This window comes from Haliotis cracherodii, unplaced genomic scaffold, assembly GCF_022045235.1.
Source record: "Haliotis cracherodii isolate W230 unplaced genomic scaffold, xgHalCrac1.p SCAF_11, whole genome shotgun sequence".
Taxonomy (NCBI): domain Eukaryota; kingdom Metazoa; phylum Mollusca; class Gastropoda; order Lepetellida; family Haliotidae; genus Haliotis; species Haliotis cracherodii.
The window spans coordinates 9,109,530-9,129,320 of record NW_027266266.1 but is presented as its reverse complement, the minus strand read 5'-3'; the positions used below and the strand labels follow the sequence as shown (position 1 = coordinate 9,129,320).

Below are 19,791 nucleotides of genomic sequence, written 5' to 3'. Positions count from 1 at the left end.
ACCCTGGATTTTCATTGCAAATCCAAAATGCCTGATTTGAAGGGCAATGTTGTACTAGTGGTTCCATGTATCTGAGGAGACAATGACAAGAAAATGCCACTGGAAAAGTCTTTCATATTTTTGTTAATACCTAGCTAATCCATACATCTATTGTGAACAAATACTTAAATAAATGAAATGAAATGTAACTAGAAAAAAAATTCTTATATTCTGATAAACTGAAAAAAATGCCATGAAATCCATTTATGAACTGATGGTACTTGAAAAACGTTAAAATATCAAGGAATTTAAAAAAAATAAAATTTTTTTTTATTGAAATTGCAAAAATAAGTGTAATATGAATGTAGAAATTGAAAACAACATTATTGCACTTGCAAAATGATGTGTATGCAGTGCGTGTGTCAAGAAGTATCGAATGGTTTATCAGTTAATGATGTCATGCTCAGACAAATGAAATCTTCATTTGAACTGAAGTTCAACATGTTGCCATTGCTAACGCAACAAATATAAAATACAAATAATCATAATTAACAAAGGGCACCAGTTCAGCATATGCCTGATGTGTATACCAAGTTTCACGAAGAAATAGGTGAGGTTAAATGGGGTTTAACATCGCGTTCAAGATTATGTCACTTATACAATGACATGCGTGAGTATGACTGCTTGTACTTGACCGGACTCGTGCGGGTTTCATAGAACTAGCCCACTGAAGTACCATACCACAGCATAACAAGGGTACCCCACTCGGACACAGCATACTGACTCCAAGCCAACCAGTCCTTGTTTTATCCCCTGAATGCCTAGTACCAGGCAGGGTAACAACAAGTACCACCTTTTAATATCTTTTGGTATGACACGGCCGGGGATTGAACCACTGGCCTTACTCTCTGCGTGCATTCACTCTATCCGCTGTACCACGGGGGTCCAATGTGCTTTGAAAAGAGTCTCCTTGTGAAAGAATTAGTTCACTTGTTTTACCATAGATAAGTCATCATTTTATCTAATAATAGGCATTTGTTGGGATTTTGTTAGTTACTGGGTTTACAACCGACACTATTTGCGTAAGTCTTAAGCAAGAAACCCAACTGTTTAATCTACTATTTTTACATCCATGTCAAGTAATGGATGTCTGATTTCTTTATCAAACATTTTCAAACAAACTGAGAATATTTATCATGTGCATTGTGACGGTTACTTTAATCCTCTGATTGAGAGGATGTTAAAATTTAATAGAAAAAAACAGGCTATAGATCATCAGCAACCAAATTAAAGCGAGTTTGGTTTAACGCCACTTTTAACAGTATTCCAGTTACATCACGGCGTGTCAGCTTAATGTGCGAAGAAAGCCCAAAGTGATGCAGGTTTCAGACGTTTACCACTTCGCTGAAACCCACGAGCACGGGTACTGTGCTGACAAACCTAGAAACATAATCGGCGCGAACCGGGAGCCCACAAGCCTGGCGTGCAAAAGGGATGCAACTCTGCACAGTGAAGCGCGGCTCCTTAGACGACTGGGCCACCCGTGCCCCCCAAAATTAAAGCCACCTTACTTGGGTTCAAGGGAACTTATAGTGCCTCTGCTAACTTGGTATATGCTGCACAATGCCCCAGCAGGATTTACACCATCCCTGAAATTGCTGGTGATTGTTTGTATGCTTATTAGACTATTAAAACAATAAATATGCTGCGACTAAACAGTTGTCAGAACTCTAGGTAAGCTGCGTATTTGTGTAAAATATGCCATGAATTTTAAGTTGTTTGCATACAAAAACACATGACAACTTTCAAAACCCAACAGTATAAGAACACTGTGCATAATTACCCAATGTAGCCTTTTAAACCAATTTTACCAATTGTATTGTAATTACCTATCAATAAGTACATCTTCCAAAATTTTCCTGGTCTGCAGGCGTGACCTTCTCATAGGTGGTTTCCGTTGTGGAGGTGGGTTGTGCCACGCAAATAAAGAAGGCACAACACCTAAACAGCAACAGTAAAAACATGTTTACATTGTAAAACAAATTCATTTGTACATGACATGGACAGAAAACATTACTTTCTCCCACAAAAATATTTTTGATATTCAATAATTGAAATATATATTTTGTTCACAGACACAAATAACACAACAATAACACTGGTAATTATAAATACCATGCTTACTAGTAGCTATTGGTACAACACAATCACAACACATGATAATCATGATCATTAAGATTAATATTTTAAATAACTACCTGGTCTCAAGAGAGTTTTACAGATTGTTTTCCTTTTCTCCTCCCGTCTGAAATGTTTGCCACAAATGACAGTGGATTTTGATATCTGCAAGAGGGAAACATGCACTTCAACCACGTTTCTTAGTGCAAGACAATTTAGCCACTGGAAATACATACACTCAAACGGTCAAAAATCAAAGGTTAGCGGAAATTTTTATCATGAAGAAATATTTTACATTAAATATTTATGAAATCATTTATCAAAATTCAGTTCGTAGCTGGGTCAGGTGGTACTCGTGTACCTTGAATAACGGACCCTCTTCCCTTCGGATGGCAAAAATCCATTTCCCCCGCCGTTCTTCTGCCTTGGGGAAAGCGTGGAAGCTGATATTTGCTTCGTAGCGCGAATCGCTTGAACATTGAGGGACACAACAGTGAAAGTGACTCGAAGGTCCCGCCATTTTAATTCGCATTTCCGGATCCATAACTGGCTCCACTGTTTGTAGACAGGAGCCCAGTCAAGGTGAGAGAGAGAGAGAGAGAGAGAGAGAGAGAGAGAGAGAGAGAGAGAGAGAGAGAGAGAGAGAGAGAGAGAGAGAGAGAGAGAGAGAGAGAGAGAGAGAGAGAGAGAGAGAGAGAGAGAGAGAGAGAGAGAGTATTTTTTATTTGAATGAATTTGAACAATCATGAGCCCCCAATAGTTATGATAATCTTTGCATATATATGCTCAAGACAATTCATATACTAATTTCTCATCATAACTTTTAAAACAACCTGAGTAAAGGTTATTTTATTGCAAGTGTTCACTGATTCGGGTTTAAGGGTCGCAGATCTGGGTGTGGGATAAAGTACAGAGGAGATGGATAGGTGTTAGGTGGATAACACATAAGGATCTATACCGAAACGTCGCTTTTTACAGTATTAAAGAAGTTGGTATCCATAAAATTGTGTCTACCTTGTCATCCGTCAACTTCTAAGTAATACCTGTCAAACAATTGGGGTCATTGCTATAGGAGTTGACCTCCTTGACAAGAATGAATGAGTATGGTTTTTCGCCGCTTTTAGCAATACTCCAGCAATAGCACAGCAGGAGACACTAGAAATGAGCTTCACACACTGTACCGATGTGAAGAATCGAACCTGGGTCTTCGGCGTGACGGGCGAACGCTTTAATCACACAGCCTATCCTATCCATCAAGTCCATTGATACAGAACTCCCAGAGTTGAGTGCCAAGCCTTTTATCCCAACAACGCCATCTTCCGAATGCAAGGGTATTTGTTTGTTTGTTGTTTAACGCCGCACTCAGCAATATTCCAGCTATATGATGGAGTCTGTAAATAATCGAGTCTGGAACAAACAATCCAGTGGTTGACATCGTGAGCATCAATCCACGCAATTGGGATACGATGACACCCGATCCCGTTAGTCGCCTCTTAAGTACCGCAAGCACAGTCGCCTTTTATGGCAAGCATGGGTTGCTGAAACATATTCTACCCCGAATCTTCACGGGTCGCAAGGGCGTTAACTGGACCTGACTTATACAGTCACTTAACTCCCTTGCATCGGGAAGTTGCCATAGAGCAGGGGTAGAGTACAATGACAACAGGAATCTGAAGCTCAGATTAAAATAATGAAAATGAATTTGTATCGGAATGAAACACCTCCTGTTGATAAATGCCACGAGTGAGGGCTTGAACGCCGCTTTTAACAGTATTCCAGTTATATCATGGATTGTCGGCTCACCGTGAACCCGTAATTCCTCGTGGTTGTAATCCATTCTTAGTCTGTCGCACAGTCAATGAACCATGGTATTTTCTCTTCCGCCATGGCCTTACTGTAATGCTATAGATATAAATGAAGCAACTTTAGATTTCCCTCAGGTTCTAAATCTCCCATGTTACTTGGTCTACTTTATATTTTTTAATGTATTTTGCCTGTTTCTTTAATGTTAAAGATAAAACCCTCCTTCTCGTTCTGGTTGAACATGTAAAACCGCGATGGAGAGCCAAGCCCGAGGGACCACCAGCTCGAAAATTTTACATTTTCAACCAAACCCGAGGAGGAGTGTTTTATCCAAGTTATGAATCGTCTAAATCAAGAAATGCCAGAAAAGATAAGATATACCTTATAGTGAAACAATACAGTGTGTAGCGGTATAAAAGGAATTCGATTTAAGCGTGCGAGAGAAGAAACGCGCGCAGTGTTCATTCACATGAAAAGCTCTTCTTCGCCAACCTTTCTTGACCTAAAAGGCGATGATCAGTTCGACTCTTTTTTTAAAAATAAATATAATCTACTTTTGAGATGACCCCGCCAATGTTGTTTATGTGTTACCTCCCTTGAAACAAGTATTTTGTCGATAGATGGCGAAGGGGAGACAATCCTTATGGGTTATATGTCTGCTAAAATTATTAACCTGCTTATTTGGTTCATTTGCTGATTCCATTTTATGAACAGTTATTCTTTCAATAATGCATTTGATAGAGCAACAAATATATTAGCGAATATGTTCGATGACAGTACTCGAGTGTCAAAGGTAGAAATGTTTTTTATCGTTGTTGACACGATCAAGTTCAGCCCCTTGTTTTGTCAGTGTCACTGTCTGCATGCCCAGAACATAGTGTCTAATACATGGCCAGTCTACTGGTAACTGTCTAACTATGCAGGTCTTATTTCTTTGACGAGAGGTAAGAAGGTAACAGGTCAATCGTTTTGTATTTTAGTGACACATGCAGTTTTAATAGCAATCTTTCGATCAAACGATAGCGGATGTTTAATGTTCATATCGTGGTCTAATGAAGGGAGGTAATTACTATTATACTAATATGGCTTAGCTGTTGTCTGACATCCACAACACGGTGCAGATTAGAATATTCACGAGTTTGTGTTTTCTTTGAGTGTGGCATTTTATCTCACATAAACAGAAATAGAATTATCACATTTATTTATAAATATTGGCTACATATACTCCAATTCAAATAGATCTAGATCTAGTTAATTTCTTTCAACGAATACATTGATTAATAAAATTAAATCAAGCAGATCCCTTGTATAGACTTCTGATATTCAACATTGAACAAGTTAATTTCAATATAATGTACACACAATTTTCTTATTAGGACTTCAATATATTTTTACTTAATTGAGATTTTCCTTCACTAGAATATTCAAAATTATGTCATTTTCTTTAAGTGTCAAGGAAAAGCATTCCCCTACCGGTTATTGACAATTCATCAGAATATACCTTTGACAAAATGTGTCTTCTTATTATTGTACTGTCTCATCATAGTATTCTTGTGAAAGATGTAGTGAGAAAATATTCAAATCTTATCAAGTTATATGGCACAATTCAATAGAGAATTATATTGTCATTATCATAGAGTCCGAAGAACACTGCAAGAGAAATGTGCCAAGGGAGATAACTTGTGATTGTCAGGTGGTGGTTTTTATTTCAGTGTGGCAGACCAATTTAACATATTGTAATGGGTTCGCCTAGCGTGAGGCGGTCCGATCTTAAGTGAATGTATGTTACAGAGCTCCAGGTAACTCCTTGAGCAATTGTGTATTTACTCTAGGTTTCTATTTTAATTGGTTTATAACATATTTCATTGGGTAACCAATATTTTTTCATTCATCCATTCATCATTATATTGGGTATTTCCCCAAAAGAGTGAACATTTTAAGATTTTAAAAAAATGAAATAATGTTTTGGATGTACGAAACCAAGATAACTGTTGTAAATATATAGGCTTGACTTGGAAAGTAAATTAGCTCGTAATTGTCTTTCGGAAATTAGCTCCGTTGTACGCATGCTGAAAAAGCTTCATTGGGTATTTACACGTGCTGTTTTATACATTTGAGTTTTTCATTTAATGCATGCATTTCTGTAATCAAGTTAATTGAAAGTAATTTGGTTTTGAATATTTATTTTTTTTGTGGGGGGGATTTTACGCACATACACAGCCTATCTGTAGCTCTGATGTTAGGTAATTTTCTCCAGATTTTCACAGCATGGCAGATAACTCTAAACATATATAGAATATAGAATTCCACAATTCATGTTCATATGGTTACAACTAGTGTTATAAATCTGTAGAGATGACTTGACTTTCAATAACGAGGCAGAGGCTTCAATGCATAGGTTTACTCTATGGCATTGAATACAATGTAAAAATACCTCTGAATTTGAGAAAATAAAAACTTAAAAATTAATCCCAATGTAGCAGGGCGTGGAGTCATCCCACAGATGACATCCTTACCTTGTCAGCTTGCTGACGGGGTTAACCTCTTTGGTCATATGGACAAGACGTCCGACTTCTGATCAGAAGGTCCGTGGTTCGAATCCCATCACAGGACTCAAAAATTTTATGGCTGCTACACCAATATTGAACTAACTAAAAAAATTACAATTTGCCTGACAAGCTCACTTAGTTTGGATTCCTAGATAAATCCCTGTGTTACTTTCATTTAACAACAGATTTAACTACTAGCCCCAAAACAGAGTCTAGTAAAGTTCTGTTGTAAAGTCATCTAATAATATTCCCCATAATAACACTAAATTCTACTGAAAATGATGCTAAGAGCCATGTTCAGATTAGTAGTCTCAAAAGTTTTTGGCACAGACTGGATTTAGTCATTTGCTATGGCTTCCTGTTCCAGATACGACATGGTGGACAGTGTCGACTTTAAGCTGGAGATGAAACAGGAAGTGCAACATGTGCATGACAACATGGCAAGCACACAAACACAAACAACAGATGGAACAGGCCGCAGCAGCTCATCAAATGATTCAATGAAAGATGCAGGAACTATTGGCCAGACGAAGATTGGTATAGCCAGAAGCCCTCTCCAAGATTGTCAAGCACAGGGTAAGGATACACCCTCCACCAGACAAATATTCATGGTGAACAGAACAAATCAGATCACGGTCAGTTTCCAACAATCATCTGTGATGGGGAGCAGTCTTTCAGAGGAGAAAACCATCTCAAGAAGTCCCACAGATTGTGCCAGATTGCCACAAAATTCATTGATGGCCGAGAAGGAAATTACGATAAAATCTGAATATTTAAACAATGCAAATTCTGAACCCATTACAGCTGAACAAGCCTGTTTGTATGACAAAACTGACAGACTGAGTTCAGGTGATGTTTTAGTTAGTTCTGATTCGGCATTTCAATCGGAGACAACAATGAAATGTTTTCCAGACAGTCTCCATGACGTGAAAACCAATCAAGGTGAGAATGCTAGGGAGGGAAGTTTTGTAGTTGTATTACCTTCAATGGAAGTAACTCCCTTCACAGAGCTGATTAACAAAGGGAAACCGTCACTTAGAGAAATAAAGTCTGGTCAGCTGTCTTTCCAGCTTCAGGAAAAGAAGCTGTCCTCTACCGATGTTGTCGTAATCACACCAGAAACAATAGACCCAGAAATAAACGTGAGCACAGCCAGGCAGATGTTTTCACAAATAATCACTTCACAGACTGACCAATCAGATGAGCCGTTATTAAAGAAAATCAAACGAAAGTCATCTGACGATTCAAAGGTTATCATTATCGAGAGCTTGAAACCAACACATGGTATACTAAGATGTGTCTTTTGTGGGAGCAAATTTGCTCAGATTGTTCGACTCCGACATCATATGAAAACCCATTGTGAACGAAAACCATTTCTATGTGGAATGTGTGATCATGATTACTACTTCCTTAAAGATCTTGACGACCACTTCAGCCAGAGCCACTGGAAACGAGTGCAGTATTCGTGTAGCGTTTGCAAGGAATATTTCCGATCAGAGCAAACACTTGCTACCCATTTGACAAATCATCACCCAACTGAGCTGCTTGCTTGTGGTATCTGTGGTCTCAAGCATGACAGTGATGACAATCTTTTGAAACATTTACAAATCCATGCAAACAAGGCGTCGGTGAGGTGTGGTGTCTGCTTGAAGGTGTACACAGAATGCACCAAACTGGAATCTCATCTGAAACTGCACTTTGAGCAAGGACAGTACATGTGCACCAAATGTAACAAAACTTTTAAGACTGCAGTGGAGATTTCGAAACATGCAAAGCTTCATTTTGGGGTAAATCCCTTTCCTTGCGAGCAGTGTGAGTGCCGATTCCGAACTAAGGGTGACCTACAAGGACACATGGCCAGCACACACAGGGAATCCTGTCTGCACATATGTGAGACGTGTGACCGTGTATTTTATAGGTTGCAGCAGCTGAAAAACCACATGATGGTTCACAAAAAGTATGAATGTCATTTTTGTGGAAATGTCTATCACAGAGATGAACATTTAAAAACACATATGAAAACGCATGTGGTGATGGTTCAGTACCTGTGAAGGAGATGCAGCAGAACTTGGACAAGAAAAACTTGGGCCCATCTATTTAGGCCCGACGTTTTTGTCGTTTTTTGTTGTTTTTTGTTTATAGATTTATGGCCCAATGGGGAAATGACAATCATGATTCCAATTTCAAAAATATATATTTTTTCCAATCCTAATTTGTTAAATTTTGAAGTTATTAATATACATTTTGAACAGGTTTTAATTATAATATTTTAAATAATTTATTTTAAATAAATATAAATAAATTATTTAAAATACTATGTTTAAAACCTGTGAAACCTGTAAATGACATATTTTCTTTTAACATGTTACTTATTTCTGGTTAGAATTAAAAAAAATACTACTTTTAATTTTTAAAATAATTTTTCACATACAACTTTTGGGAGTCAGCAGATTCGTTTTTTAAATTTTTAAAAAAGGCTGTCCTAATACAAGACAGGTTAATGGACTTGTGTAGTGTGTGCATTTTATCATTTGAATACCAGAATAACAGGTTCTCTTTTCACAGCAAAACACAGGACTCTGATATTCCAATGTCAAGTTGTTTCAATGATAGCCCTACTACTACAGACAATATATTTTGCATCTCATATTTACTGTATGAAGTGCCTACGGACCAACTTCTAGACCAATCTGCGAGTAATATTTATAATCATTCCCTACTGAGACCGACTATTTACACAACAGCTCATATTTCTTGTGTATATTGCAGATTATGTACAGAAAACAGCAGGGTAGAAGGGGAATACAATTGCTTTGTGACTGTAATCAAAAACATTTTGTTTCTATAACACTGGAACTACGAGTAATAAATTCTATAACATTTTATAACATTCTATAACACTGGAACTAAGTTTGTGTGCTATCCCTCCATCTCTGACAATTATTTTAACTCATTAATGGTTTTTAATAAGCACCCTTTTTTCTAAGCATCCATGGTGCTTATTACAGCAAATACTGTAAAGTAAATACCGTATTCTACATAATAAGCCCCCAGGGCGCTCTCAAAATTAGAAATAGGGGGCTATTATTAGAATATTATTTTGGTGCAAAAAACAGAGTTGAAAGGTTGTTATTATCGTGGTTATGCTGACAGCCTGAAATGTTTTTATACGACAAATATATTTTTCCAGAATTTTATTGCCCATAAGTAAGGGTGCATATAACACACGAGTATGATTATACACGAATAAATTTAAGTCTTGTGTACATTGATCAATAGGAAGGGGTGCTAATTGGGATTGTTCACTTGCCAATATATTAGCAAATATCGCTGTGGACGCTTATTAGAGCGGGGTGCTTATTACGTCGAATACAGTAATTTGTTTTCACTGGGACTGTTAATAATATTCTAGGTGCCCATTTCTGTAAGGCAGATTTGATTTTATTTCTGTTTAAGTTAGAAAGGAAATTTAGTTTTGACTCCAGTAGTACCTTAACTAGCTACAAAGAGCGCTCAAACATACAGGATTCCAAACACTAGTCTAAGATTATTCAAATATTTTTGTTTTATTACCACTTTCTCCCAAAATGATAATGTACCGGACAATTCTGAAAATATTTGTTAAGAGCACGATGGATTTAACTCAGCATGAGTAAAGTTATTGTCAAAAATTTTTTTTTATTATTTTGTTGCTTAAATATCTTGCCTATGATGCCACATTGATAGGTGTTTTTGCAAGGAATTAAGATGCTTTAAGGCTCACCTTTTGTGTCACCGTTACAGTACAAGTATGGAAGTTTCAAATCAAAAAGCAAGATATTTCTATTAGAAAGCGGACATATTGCAGTATGAAAAGGAGTTTTGAAGTACTAGTACTATCTCAATCATTAGTGGGACCAGGGTACAGAAGGTTTCAAGTTGTTGTTGTTTTAATTGACTTAATCTTGTTAATTAAGGTTTACAAAATAATTGTGTTTTGAAATGATCCCTAGTCAATCGCTTTTATGATTGATTATGTCGTAAGAGGCGACTAACGGGATCGGGGGGGTCAGGCTCGCTGACTTGGTTGATCCATGTCATCAATCCCAATTGCGTGGATCGATGCTCATGATATTAATCACTGGATTGTCTGGTCCAGACTCGATTATTTACAGACCGCCGTCATATAGCTAGAATATTGCTGAGTGTGGCGTTAAACAACAAACCAAACAACCAACCAACCAACCAATCTTATGGCAAGACTTAATAATTTTTGTGTAAACAGAGATTTTGGTCACCTGTTTCGGCCTGTTTGTCTGGCATCCATGGGAAGAGGCATCATAGTCATCTGTAAACATCTCAGATATTTGAAATATTGCTGAGTGCTGTGTTAAACAACAAACAACAAACAACACTGTTGTAACAGGTAACACATGTAAACTTTATACTACATTGTGATGAGATCAGCAGGAATGTTATTGTTGTTTGTTTGTTGTTTAACGCCGCACTCAGCAATATTCCAGCTATATGACGGCGGTCTGTAAATAATCGAGTCTGGACCAGACAATCCAGTGATCGACATCATGAGCATCAATCCACACAATTGGTATCGATGACATGCATCAACCAAGTCAGCGAGCCTGACCACCCGATCCCGTTAGTCGCCTTTTACGACAAGCATAGTCGTCTTTTACGGCAAGCATGGGTTGCTGAAGACCTATTCTACCCCGGAATCTTCACGGGTCAGGAATGTTATTGGACCATGTGTATATACATGCATGCATGCAACGAATGGGGTTAGATGACTTTTCAGTGCCAAACTACATTGATGTGTGAAATTTGTTACTGTTGATGTGTTAGCATTCTTATTGTTTCTGTTCAAGAAACCTGTTAGGTTTTAATCATGTTGTTTTCACTCGTTAGTGATCACTAAATACTATGGTTTCTAGGGTAAAATAATTTTACCATATTTCCTCTGTTAGATGCGTCTGTGTGTCTATTGATTTCGTGCAAGGATCTAACCCAGCATCTGTTTGAGACCGGCCATCTGTTCTGTTGAATGGCAACTCAAGTCCCCAATGAATAAAAACAATTAAAAACCAAAAAAAAACAAACTCAAGTCCCACTCTCCGTATCATGTCAATGTTGGGTGATAGCAATCTGTACATGTGTTTTAAATTTCAAGCATTTATAGCTGTGCAGGTTTGTTACTGATGCTGCAGTAATCTAGACTTGCTAAATATGATAGACTTGCATGGGCTGTATTGGATATGTTTGTTTCAAGATATGTTTGTTTCAGGGTCTGAATGACAGACTGGACCCAGCGTCAATTAGAGTTCGGCATGTATTGGAGGTCCAGCCTCTGATAGAGGAAACGCAGCATATTTGTTCACATGAAAGTGCAGCCATAGTATTTCTTTGCATTACAAATCATAGTTGTGGGTTTTTTTTCCCATAAGGATCTGGGGAGAAGACATGTTTGTTCTCCAACTTTTGTTACACTGACAATGGTCCTCAAAATATTTCACAACAGTCTGACATTAAAACATTCGAAGGTTTCATGATGTCAAAGACTAACTTGTATTTGTTGAATACTTGGTTTCTATGTTTTAGCTTCCTATTTCAAAGCAAAGTCCTTCCTTAAATCAATTTCTTTTAACAAAGCAGAACCAGCACTTGTGCTTTTCATCGATTCAGCCATTATGTAAACTGTAAGTAATATGAGTTTAAATGGGGTTTATCATCCAAAACTGGCCGCTACAGGAGGTATCCTTGGGTGAGATCAATCAATATCTACATTGTAGGTATCGCTGCAATGAAATTGCATCACAATGCTTTGCAGACCATTGTGACGTCATTGGTTACCATGACATCACAATCAAATGGCATCACTAATGACTGCTGCTGAAGCTGTTAGCAGTACTTTTTACACTTAAGACACTGCTTATTACTGTAAAGGTAAAGGTTGGAGTGAGTATGGTTTTACGCTGCTTTTAGCAATATTCCAGCAATATCATGGCAGGGGACACCAGAAAGGGGCTTCACATATTGTTACATGTCGGGAATCGAAATTGGGTCTTTGGCGGTTATGAGCGAACGTTTTAACCACTAGGCTACCCGACCACCCCAGTGGTACAAACTAACATGTTTAGTCCACTAGTTTTTATGATGACAATTACCTCTAGTCCTTATGATACCTTAACTATTGGGCAGTTTGGCAAGGACTAGTGCCAATTTCTAATGCTGCACCCTGTAAAGGTTTGAAGAATAATGTTGGATGATAAATAAAATCTCACCCTCGTGTCTTTTGATATGAAATATATACACTCGTTGATATATTTGATATCAAATGACACTTGGGTGAGATTTTCTATATATTGCACCTACCGTACTCGACGTAATAAGCGCCCACGGCTATATATGCTAATATATTGGCTAGTGAACAATTCTAATTAGCACCCCTTCCGACTGATCAATGTACACACGACTCATTTATTCGTGTATTATAAGTCTCTTAATTTTGGCCAATTAAATCCTGGAAAAATATATCTGTTGTATATAAACATTTCAGGCTGTCAGCATAAACCATGAAATTTACGGTCTTTCATCTTTCAACTGTTTGTTTTTTCCACCAAAATAATATTCTAATAAGAGCCCCCTATTTCTAATTTTGAGAGTGCCCTGGGCGCCTATTACATCGAATACGGTATATATAGCGATGTTCATGCACACGTATGTGTCTGGACTATTGCCAGTTATAATTGTGCTTTCCCACTAAGATAGCATGCCGCAGTTTTACAGGGAGTATACTGACTTCAAGCCAACCCGTCCATAGTTTTTCTCCGGTTTTCTCGCCTGGCGCACGGCAACATCAAGTACAGTCGTTATACATATTTTGGTTTGACATGGCTGGAAGTCAAACCAACGACCTTTCGCTGTCAAGGCATATGCTCCTTCCACTTGACTACGGAGGCGAGACAGTCATGGCATGTTTCAAAGTACCGTATTTTCTCTATTATGAGCGCCCCCCCATGTTAAACATATTGAGTGAGTTTGGTTTATACCTCTTTGAACAGTATTGCAGTTATATCACATTGTGTCAGTTTGTTGCGGGAGGTAAGCTTCATATCTGCTGAAAATGGTAGTTTTTTTTAAAAAACGGGCGAGGATGGACCTATATTGGTCATTTTATTTTCATATTTCAAGGTTTTTATTATCGTTTTTATTGTAATTAAAATATTATGTGTTTCTTGACATTTGAAATGTTATTTGTTCAATAAAAGTGTTCATTGATGTTCTTAAATCTTGTATGTGTTTTTCAGATGCTTAATTTGGAAAGTATTACTATAAGTAATTTTTGGAGATACAAATTGCATTATTTTCACAAACAAATCCAAAGTTCTGTTGGGATGTTTACAATGGTAAGGGACACCTCGGGAGCGAAAAAGAAATATCCTGATATTACTGATGACAGGTCAGTCTTGGTATGTGAGGGCACAGATTCTGATACTCCTACATATAGCAGGCAGTGTCCAAGTTTGGTTATTTCAGTCCTATCAGTGTGACCTTGAGTTGGCAGAATCGGGATCAGGGATCGACACAGCCACTGGTCTGTGAATCTGAGATAAGTGAAAATCTCGAGTGACTGGTTGTTTTCCCCCCAAATCCAGTAACTTTACTTGAACCACTAGTCCCAACTGAGATGCAGACCAGTGGGCTTGACCCATGGTGTCTACTGGGGCTGTGCACTGGCAAAAAACTTTCCCTGCAATAACTGGGATATATTGGGAATATTGTACAGATTCTATTTTCTACATATTAAAGTAACTATTACGGTAGTCCTGCACCATGACCGTGGAATATATTTATTTTATGAAAAAATAATAATCTAGAAATGCATACAAAAGCAAGTCTAGCCAGCTCAAGCTAGCTCTATTCCACAAATCAGCATAGGGAATTTTTTTATTTTTAGAGTCAAGAAGGATATTGTGTAAAATATGATTTCAGAGACTAAATGTTAGTCTACTATTACGGTACTCAGAATGGTAAATCTGCCATTTTGTAGTCATGGATAAAGGGGAGATAACCATGTGAGAGAAAAATCACTTCTGCTCTTCCACCATCTTGTCAATCAATTTGGAAGGGAAACATTATTAGTGAATGGATTTCTGTGAATATTTTAGGTTAAATGATACAAATAACAAAAGTTGTTTTATTTTTTAACCATATATACTGGAGATAAAATATTGCCATACATATAATTTGACAAGCGTATTGCAGTACACCGGTAATACCGTGGAGTCCTGGTGGGACTCCTGTGAAGTGATAAAAGGTCAAAGATGTTTACTGTCGTGAAACCCACAAGAACAAGTAAGGTGCGCTGTAGAAGGCGATTATGCTTGTCGTACGTAAGAGGCGAGTGACGGGATCGGGTGGTCAGGCTTGCTGACTTGGTTCATGCATGTCATTGTATCCCTTTAACGTAGATCAATGATCATGATATCAATCACTGGATCATCTGGTCCAGACTCAATTATTTACAGACTATCATCATAGAGCAGAAACATCACTGAGTGCGGCATTAAACAACAAACAAACCAACAAATGTCATTTTAGAGTGAGTGAGTGAGTTTGACACTATCGAGTGGTGGATACAATGGGATTCACACATTTGTTTTTGTTCAACGCCACAGTTAAACTCCGGTCTTTAAACAATTAAATCTGGACCAGACAAACCAGTGATTGACATCATGATCCACGGAATTGGGATATGATGACATTCATCAACCAAGTCAAGGAGCCTGACACCCAATCATTTTGGTGCCTCTTACAGCTTAGGTAACTTGGGACCTCTGTTCTTACCCAGAATCCCACAGTATATGTGAGGTGTATAGTTCGGCACAATGAGCACAGTGAGTCAATTCTAGCTCAGGTTGCTGGGGACTTATCTAACCGCCCCGTAAAGATCCGGGGTAGAATAGGTCTTCAGCAACCCATGCTTGCATTAAAAGGCAACTGTGCTTGTCGTAAGAGGCGACTAACGGGATTGGGTGGTCAGCCTCACAGACTTGGTTGAAGCATGTCATCGTGTTCCAATTGTGTGGATCGATGCTCATGACGTCAATCACTGGATTGTCTGGTCCAGACTCAATAATATACAGATCGCCGTCACGTAGCTGGAATATTGCTGAGTGTGGCAATAAACAACAAAACAAACAAAACTTATTTAACCTGAAACTTGATGAAAAATACTTTCTTACCTCCTAATAACAACCAACAACTTTATGAATGTTCACGATTAGGTTTATTCTGACAAGAAATATAGATACTGGTGTTCAAAAGCTCAACAACCATATAACATAATCACCAACTACAAAGTCAGAGTGAGTGAGTGAGTTAGTTGTGTTTAATGCCGCTTTTAACAGTATTGCAGTTATATCATGGCGTGTCAGCTTAATGTGGGAGGAAAGCCCGAAGTGATGCTGGTCTCAGGCGTTTACCACTTCGGTGAAACCAACGAGCACGGGTATGGTGCTGACAAACCTAGAAACATAATCGGGGTGAACCGGGATTCGAACCCACAACCATTGGTTTCTGGCGTGCCCAAGGGACGCAACTCTTAGATCACAGTAATCATTCACAAAGTTATGATGACCTCCTGATAGTTTGGGGTGAGGTGAGGAGAGGTGAGGTGAGGTGAGGTGAAATTGGGTTTAAGGTCGCGTCCAAGATTATTGCACTTATAGAGCGACGTGCATGCACATGTGTGTGTGTGTGTGTGTGTGTGTGTGTGTGTGGCTGCTTGTACTAGTCCGGACTGATGCCGATTTATAGTGCTAGCTCACTCAGATACCATGCCGCTGTTTAACATAAATACCCCACTCAGACACAGTATACTGACTCCGAGCCGACCAGTTCTTGTTTTAGCCCCTTAATGCCGAGCGCTAGACAGGGTAACAACAAGTACCATCTTTTAATGTCTTTTGGTATGACGCGGCAGGGGATCGAACCCCGAACCTTCCGCTCTCCGAGTGGACGCTCTACCACAAGACCACGGAGGCGGTCAAAAGTTTTAGTACTAACTACTGGTGAAATTATGATGTATGTGAACCCTTCTGTGGGATCGGATTTTCAGGCAGTGTTGTGGATATCTGGAGAAAATGAGTTTAATGCATCCATCAAGCTTCAACTTGCCATTTTGTATCATATACTACTTTTTCATCAACATTGCACTGCTTTTTACAATTTTTGTTTCATTTTTAATATAGATAATCCAAGGTTCATGTGAGCTTATGCCATAGTGCTCATTCTGACCTGATCTTGATGTCATATTTATCTATGTCACGTCACTCATATTGATTTTACACTGATTTCAAAATGATCTTATTTTGATATCATATTCATTTATAGATCTTAGAATTCATATTGAACTTTTACTGATATTATAAGGGTAACACTATTTTTTCAGGGCATTATCATTTGCAGAAGCCTGAGGTCTTCCATTAACTGCCCGACGAAGCAGGGCAGTTGAAAAGACCGAGTGCTTCTGCAAATGATAATGCCCTGAAAAATAGCATTACCGTTATTATAGCTAAAATGGATGTAATTTGTTATCAAATAAAAAGAAACAACAATGTCGGTTTTGAAACATTTATTGCAATCAACATGAATGTCACTGACCCACTTTCACAAGGAAGGAAACGTCTCAGAAGAAACCAGATGATGTCACTATTGAACGTGACGTCACCTATCCCTATCCTATGACGTCACCTAACAACGGGCGTGATAATAGCCCGTCATCAAACAGTATCAGGGCATTATCAAGTTACCGTGGCCCGCTCATTTCTGATAACATGCAGTTATCCACTTTAGCTATAATATGCCAAAGCAATCATATTGACCTTAAGAATTAATATGTTGCTTATTTTTTTACCATCAGTATATGTCAAAATGTGAAAAAAGACATATCAGCCAAACCTGAAAGTTATACTTACATCAACAGGGGTATAATAACTACATATACAAAAGACAAAACTATGGTATATACAATGAAAAATGTCAACGTGAGATAAACAGTTAACACAACAATTCAATACAGAATATTGGCTCCAGGCCTTTCAAGAAATATAATTTACCATAAACGGACCAGTAGAACCTTGTCTAGTAAACACTGGAAGAATAATTTCCAATAATATGGAAAATATTTTACTGCCTGAATACAAGCATAACACCTTACTGAAATTGAAGCAGATAGACTTAAAACATATACTTGACAATAAACATGGGTCGTCAGTACACAATGGCTGAATATTCAACTCTTGTGAAACCCTTTTAGATAAAGAATGTTTGATGAACAAGTGAATTTATTTTTTTCCCTTGTCAACCAATCTTAAATACACTCATAAATAGAAAAAAACATAATGTAGAATCAAGTGGAATATTATTAGCTGACACATAGACATTCTTTAAGAAAGACATACTTTTTTAAAGTTAACATTTATACAAAAGCCATACACCCCCCCTCCCCCATGCCAACTCGAGGATATCGAATGGTTGGTCCCCAATATTATGAAATATAAGTAATATCATGCATATGTATATTATTATTTGTTGTGAGCTTAACGTGTGAAGATATGGTTCAAAGTCCCATTCCACAAAGTGATCTTAGCCCTAGGGTGATCCTAACACCCATACGTTTTACATAGTCTTAGAACCACTTCTTGTCCAGCACAAAAACAGCCTTCAAACAAGTTGTAATACAAATATAACATGTTTATGATCTTACAAAATATAACCATATGCATCCATTAACTGTCTGCTTGAACAAATTAGATATCAAATCTCAAAGATCAAATATCATCCCAAAATTACAGTATAAGTATGTACAATTTTCCATCATCCTGGCGTGAAATGAGAACACTATCAAAATAAACTTAAAATAAATGTGTATATGATTTCTGACTAAAATGGGGTGAGGGAAAATACCAGCATCTTCCACAGCAAATTGTTTAATACCAGGGCCCACTTGCACAAAGTGATCTTAGTGCTACAGCTATTGCAAGTCTGATTTGTTTTGTTTTGTTTGTTTGTTTGTTTAACGCCTCGCTTAGCAATATTCCAGCTATATGATGGTGGTCTGTAAATAATCAAGTCTAGACCAGACAATCCAGTGATTGATATCATGAGCATCGATCCATACGATTGGGGTACGATGACATGCATCAACCAAGTCAGCGAACCTGACTACCCAAACCCGTTAGTCGCCTCTTACGACAAGCATAGTCGCCTTTTACGGCAAGCATGGGTTGCTGAAGACCTATTCTACCCCTTATCTTCTTAAGTAGGAGTTACAACAGTGTTAGCATGAAGATGGTTCCGTACATGTGGACCCAGTCGGCTGTACCAAAAATGAAATGAGCTAGAACTCATGAAAAAAGTCTCACTAAGACAGTATGTACAGTTGATATTAAAGCAATACAGCGTATGTCCTATTAATAACGATTGGTTTCAAACTCTAATGTCTCCTGATAATTGACATATGTCAAAATGGGCATCATACCATAAATGCTTGAAAACAAACTCTCAACATCAGGCCCACCCATGAAAACCAGCAGAGCACTAACCAACTGTAGAATGTGTACACACTTTTAAAATAAATAGCCACACAATTACAAATTATCCCCAACATAGTTTGCATCGTAACGATCAGAACCCAGCACAACAAGCTGCTTACTCATGCAGTGAGTGAGTGAGTGAGTGAGTGAGTGAGTGAGTGAGTGAGTGAGTGTGGTTTTACGCCGCTTTTAGCAATATTCCAGCAATTTTACGGCGGGGGACACCAGAAATGGGCATCACACATTGTACCCATATCGGGAATCGAACCCGGGTCTTCGGCATGACGAGCGAACGCTTTAACCACTAGGCTACCCGACGGCCCCACTCATGCCTAGACCTGCTACAGAACTTGCTGGCTGTCAACAAGCATCTGGAAGAAAAAAATGCAGTGGATGGTTTTTTTTCCCCAGTCATTTATCACAAGTTCAACATACCTTATAAAATAATGTCATAAATGACCCTCACTGTATTCGTTCCTTCTAGAAGTTTATTGACATCCAGCAAGTTCTGGATCAGATCTTTACGGGAATTGTGTCTTTGCAACTTGTGCAGCTATTTCTTTTAAAAGTGGGCACATATACCATAGTTTGGTAACTCTCTGCTTGTTTTCTTTGGTAGGTATGATATTACATCAGCACAGACCACAACAGTTTCATCTGAAGAGTGAGTGAGTGAGTGAGTGAGTGAG

At 38.1% G+C, this 19,791-nt stretch overlaps 1 protein-coding gene across 1 annotated transcript; it reads left to right on the top strand.

Annotated features, from left to right (window-relative positions):
- The first annotated feature begins 4,730 nt into the window (after positions 1 to 4,730).
- LOC139456196 (zinc finger imprinted 3-like) lies at positions 4,731 to 8,560 on the top strand. The gene is made up of 2 exons (XM_071237751.1): positions 4,731 to 4,753; positions 6,877 to 8,560. The coding sequence occupies exons 1-2, from the start codon at positions 4,731 to 4,733 to the stop codon at positions 8,558 to 8,560; spliced, it is 1,707 nt and encodes a 568-aa protein (XP_071093852.1).
- Positions 8,561 to 19,791: the final 11,231 nt, after the last annotated feature.

Bases quoted from the DNA above. Each gene is read 5' to 3' on its own strand.
- LOC139456196 (XM_071237751.1), top strand. From the start codon at position 4,731: ATGACAGTACTCGAGTGTCAAAG. The intron at 4,754-6,876 runs GTAGAAATGTTT...TTCCTGTTCCAG, and splicing joins ACAGTACTCGAGTGTCAAAG to ATACGACATGGTGGACAGTG.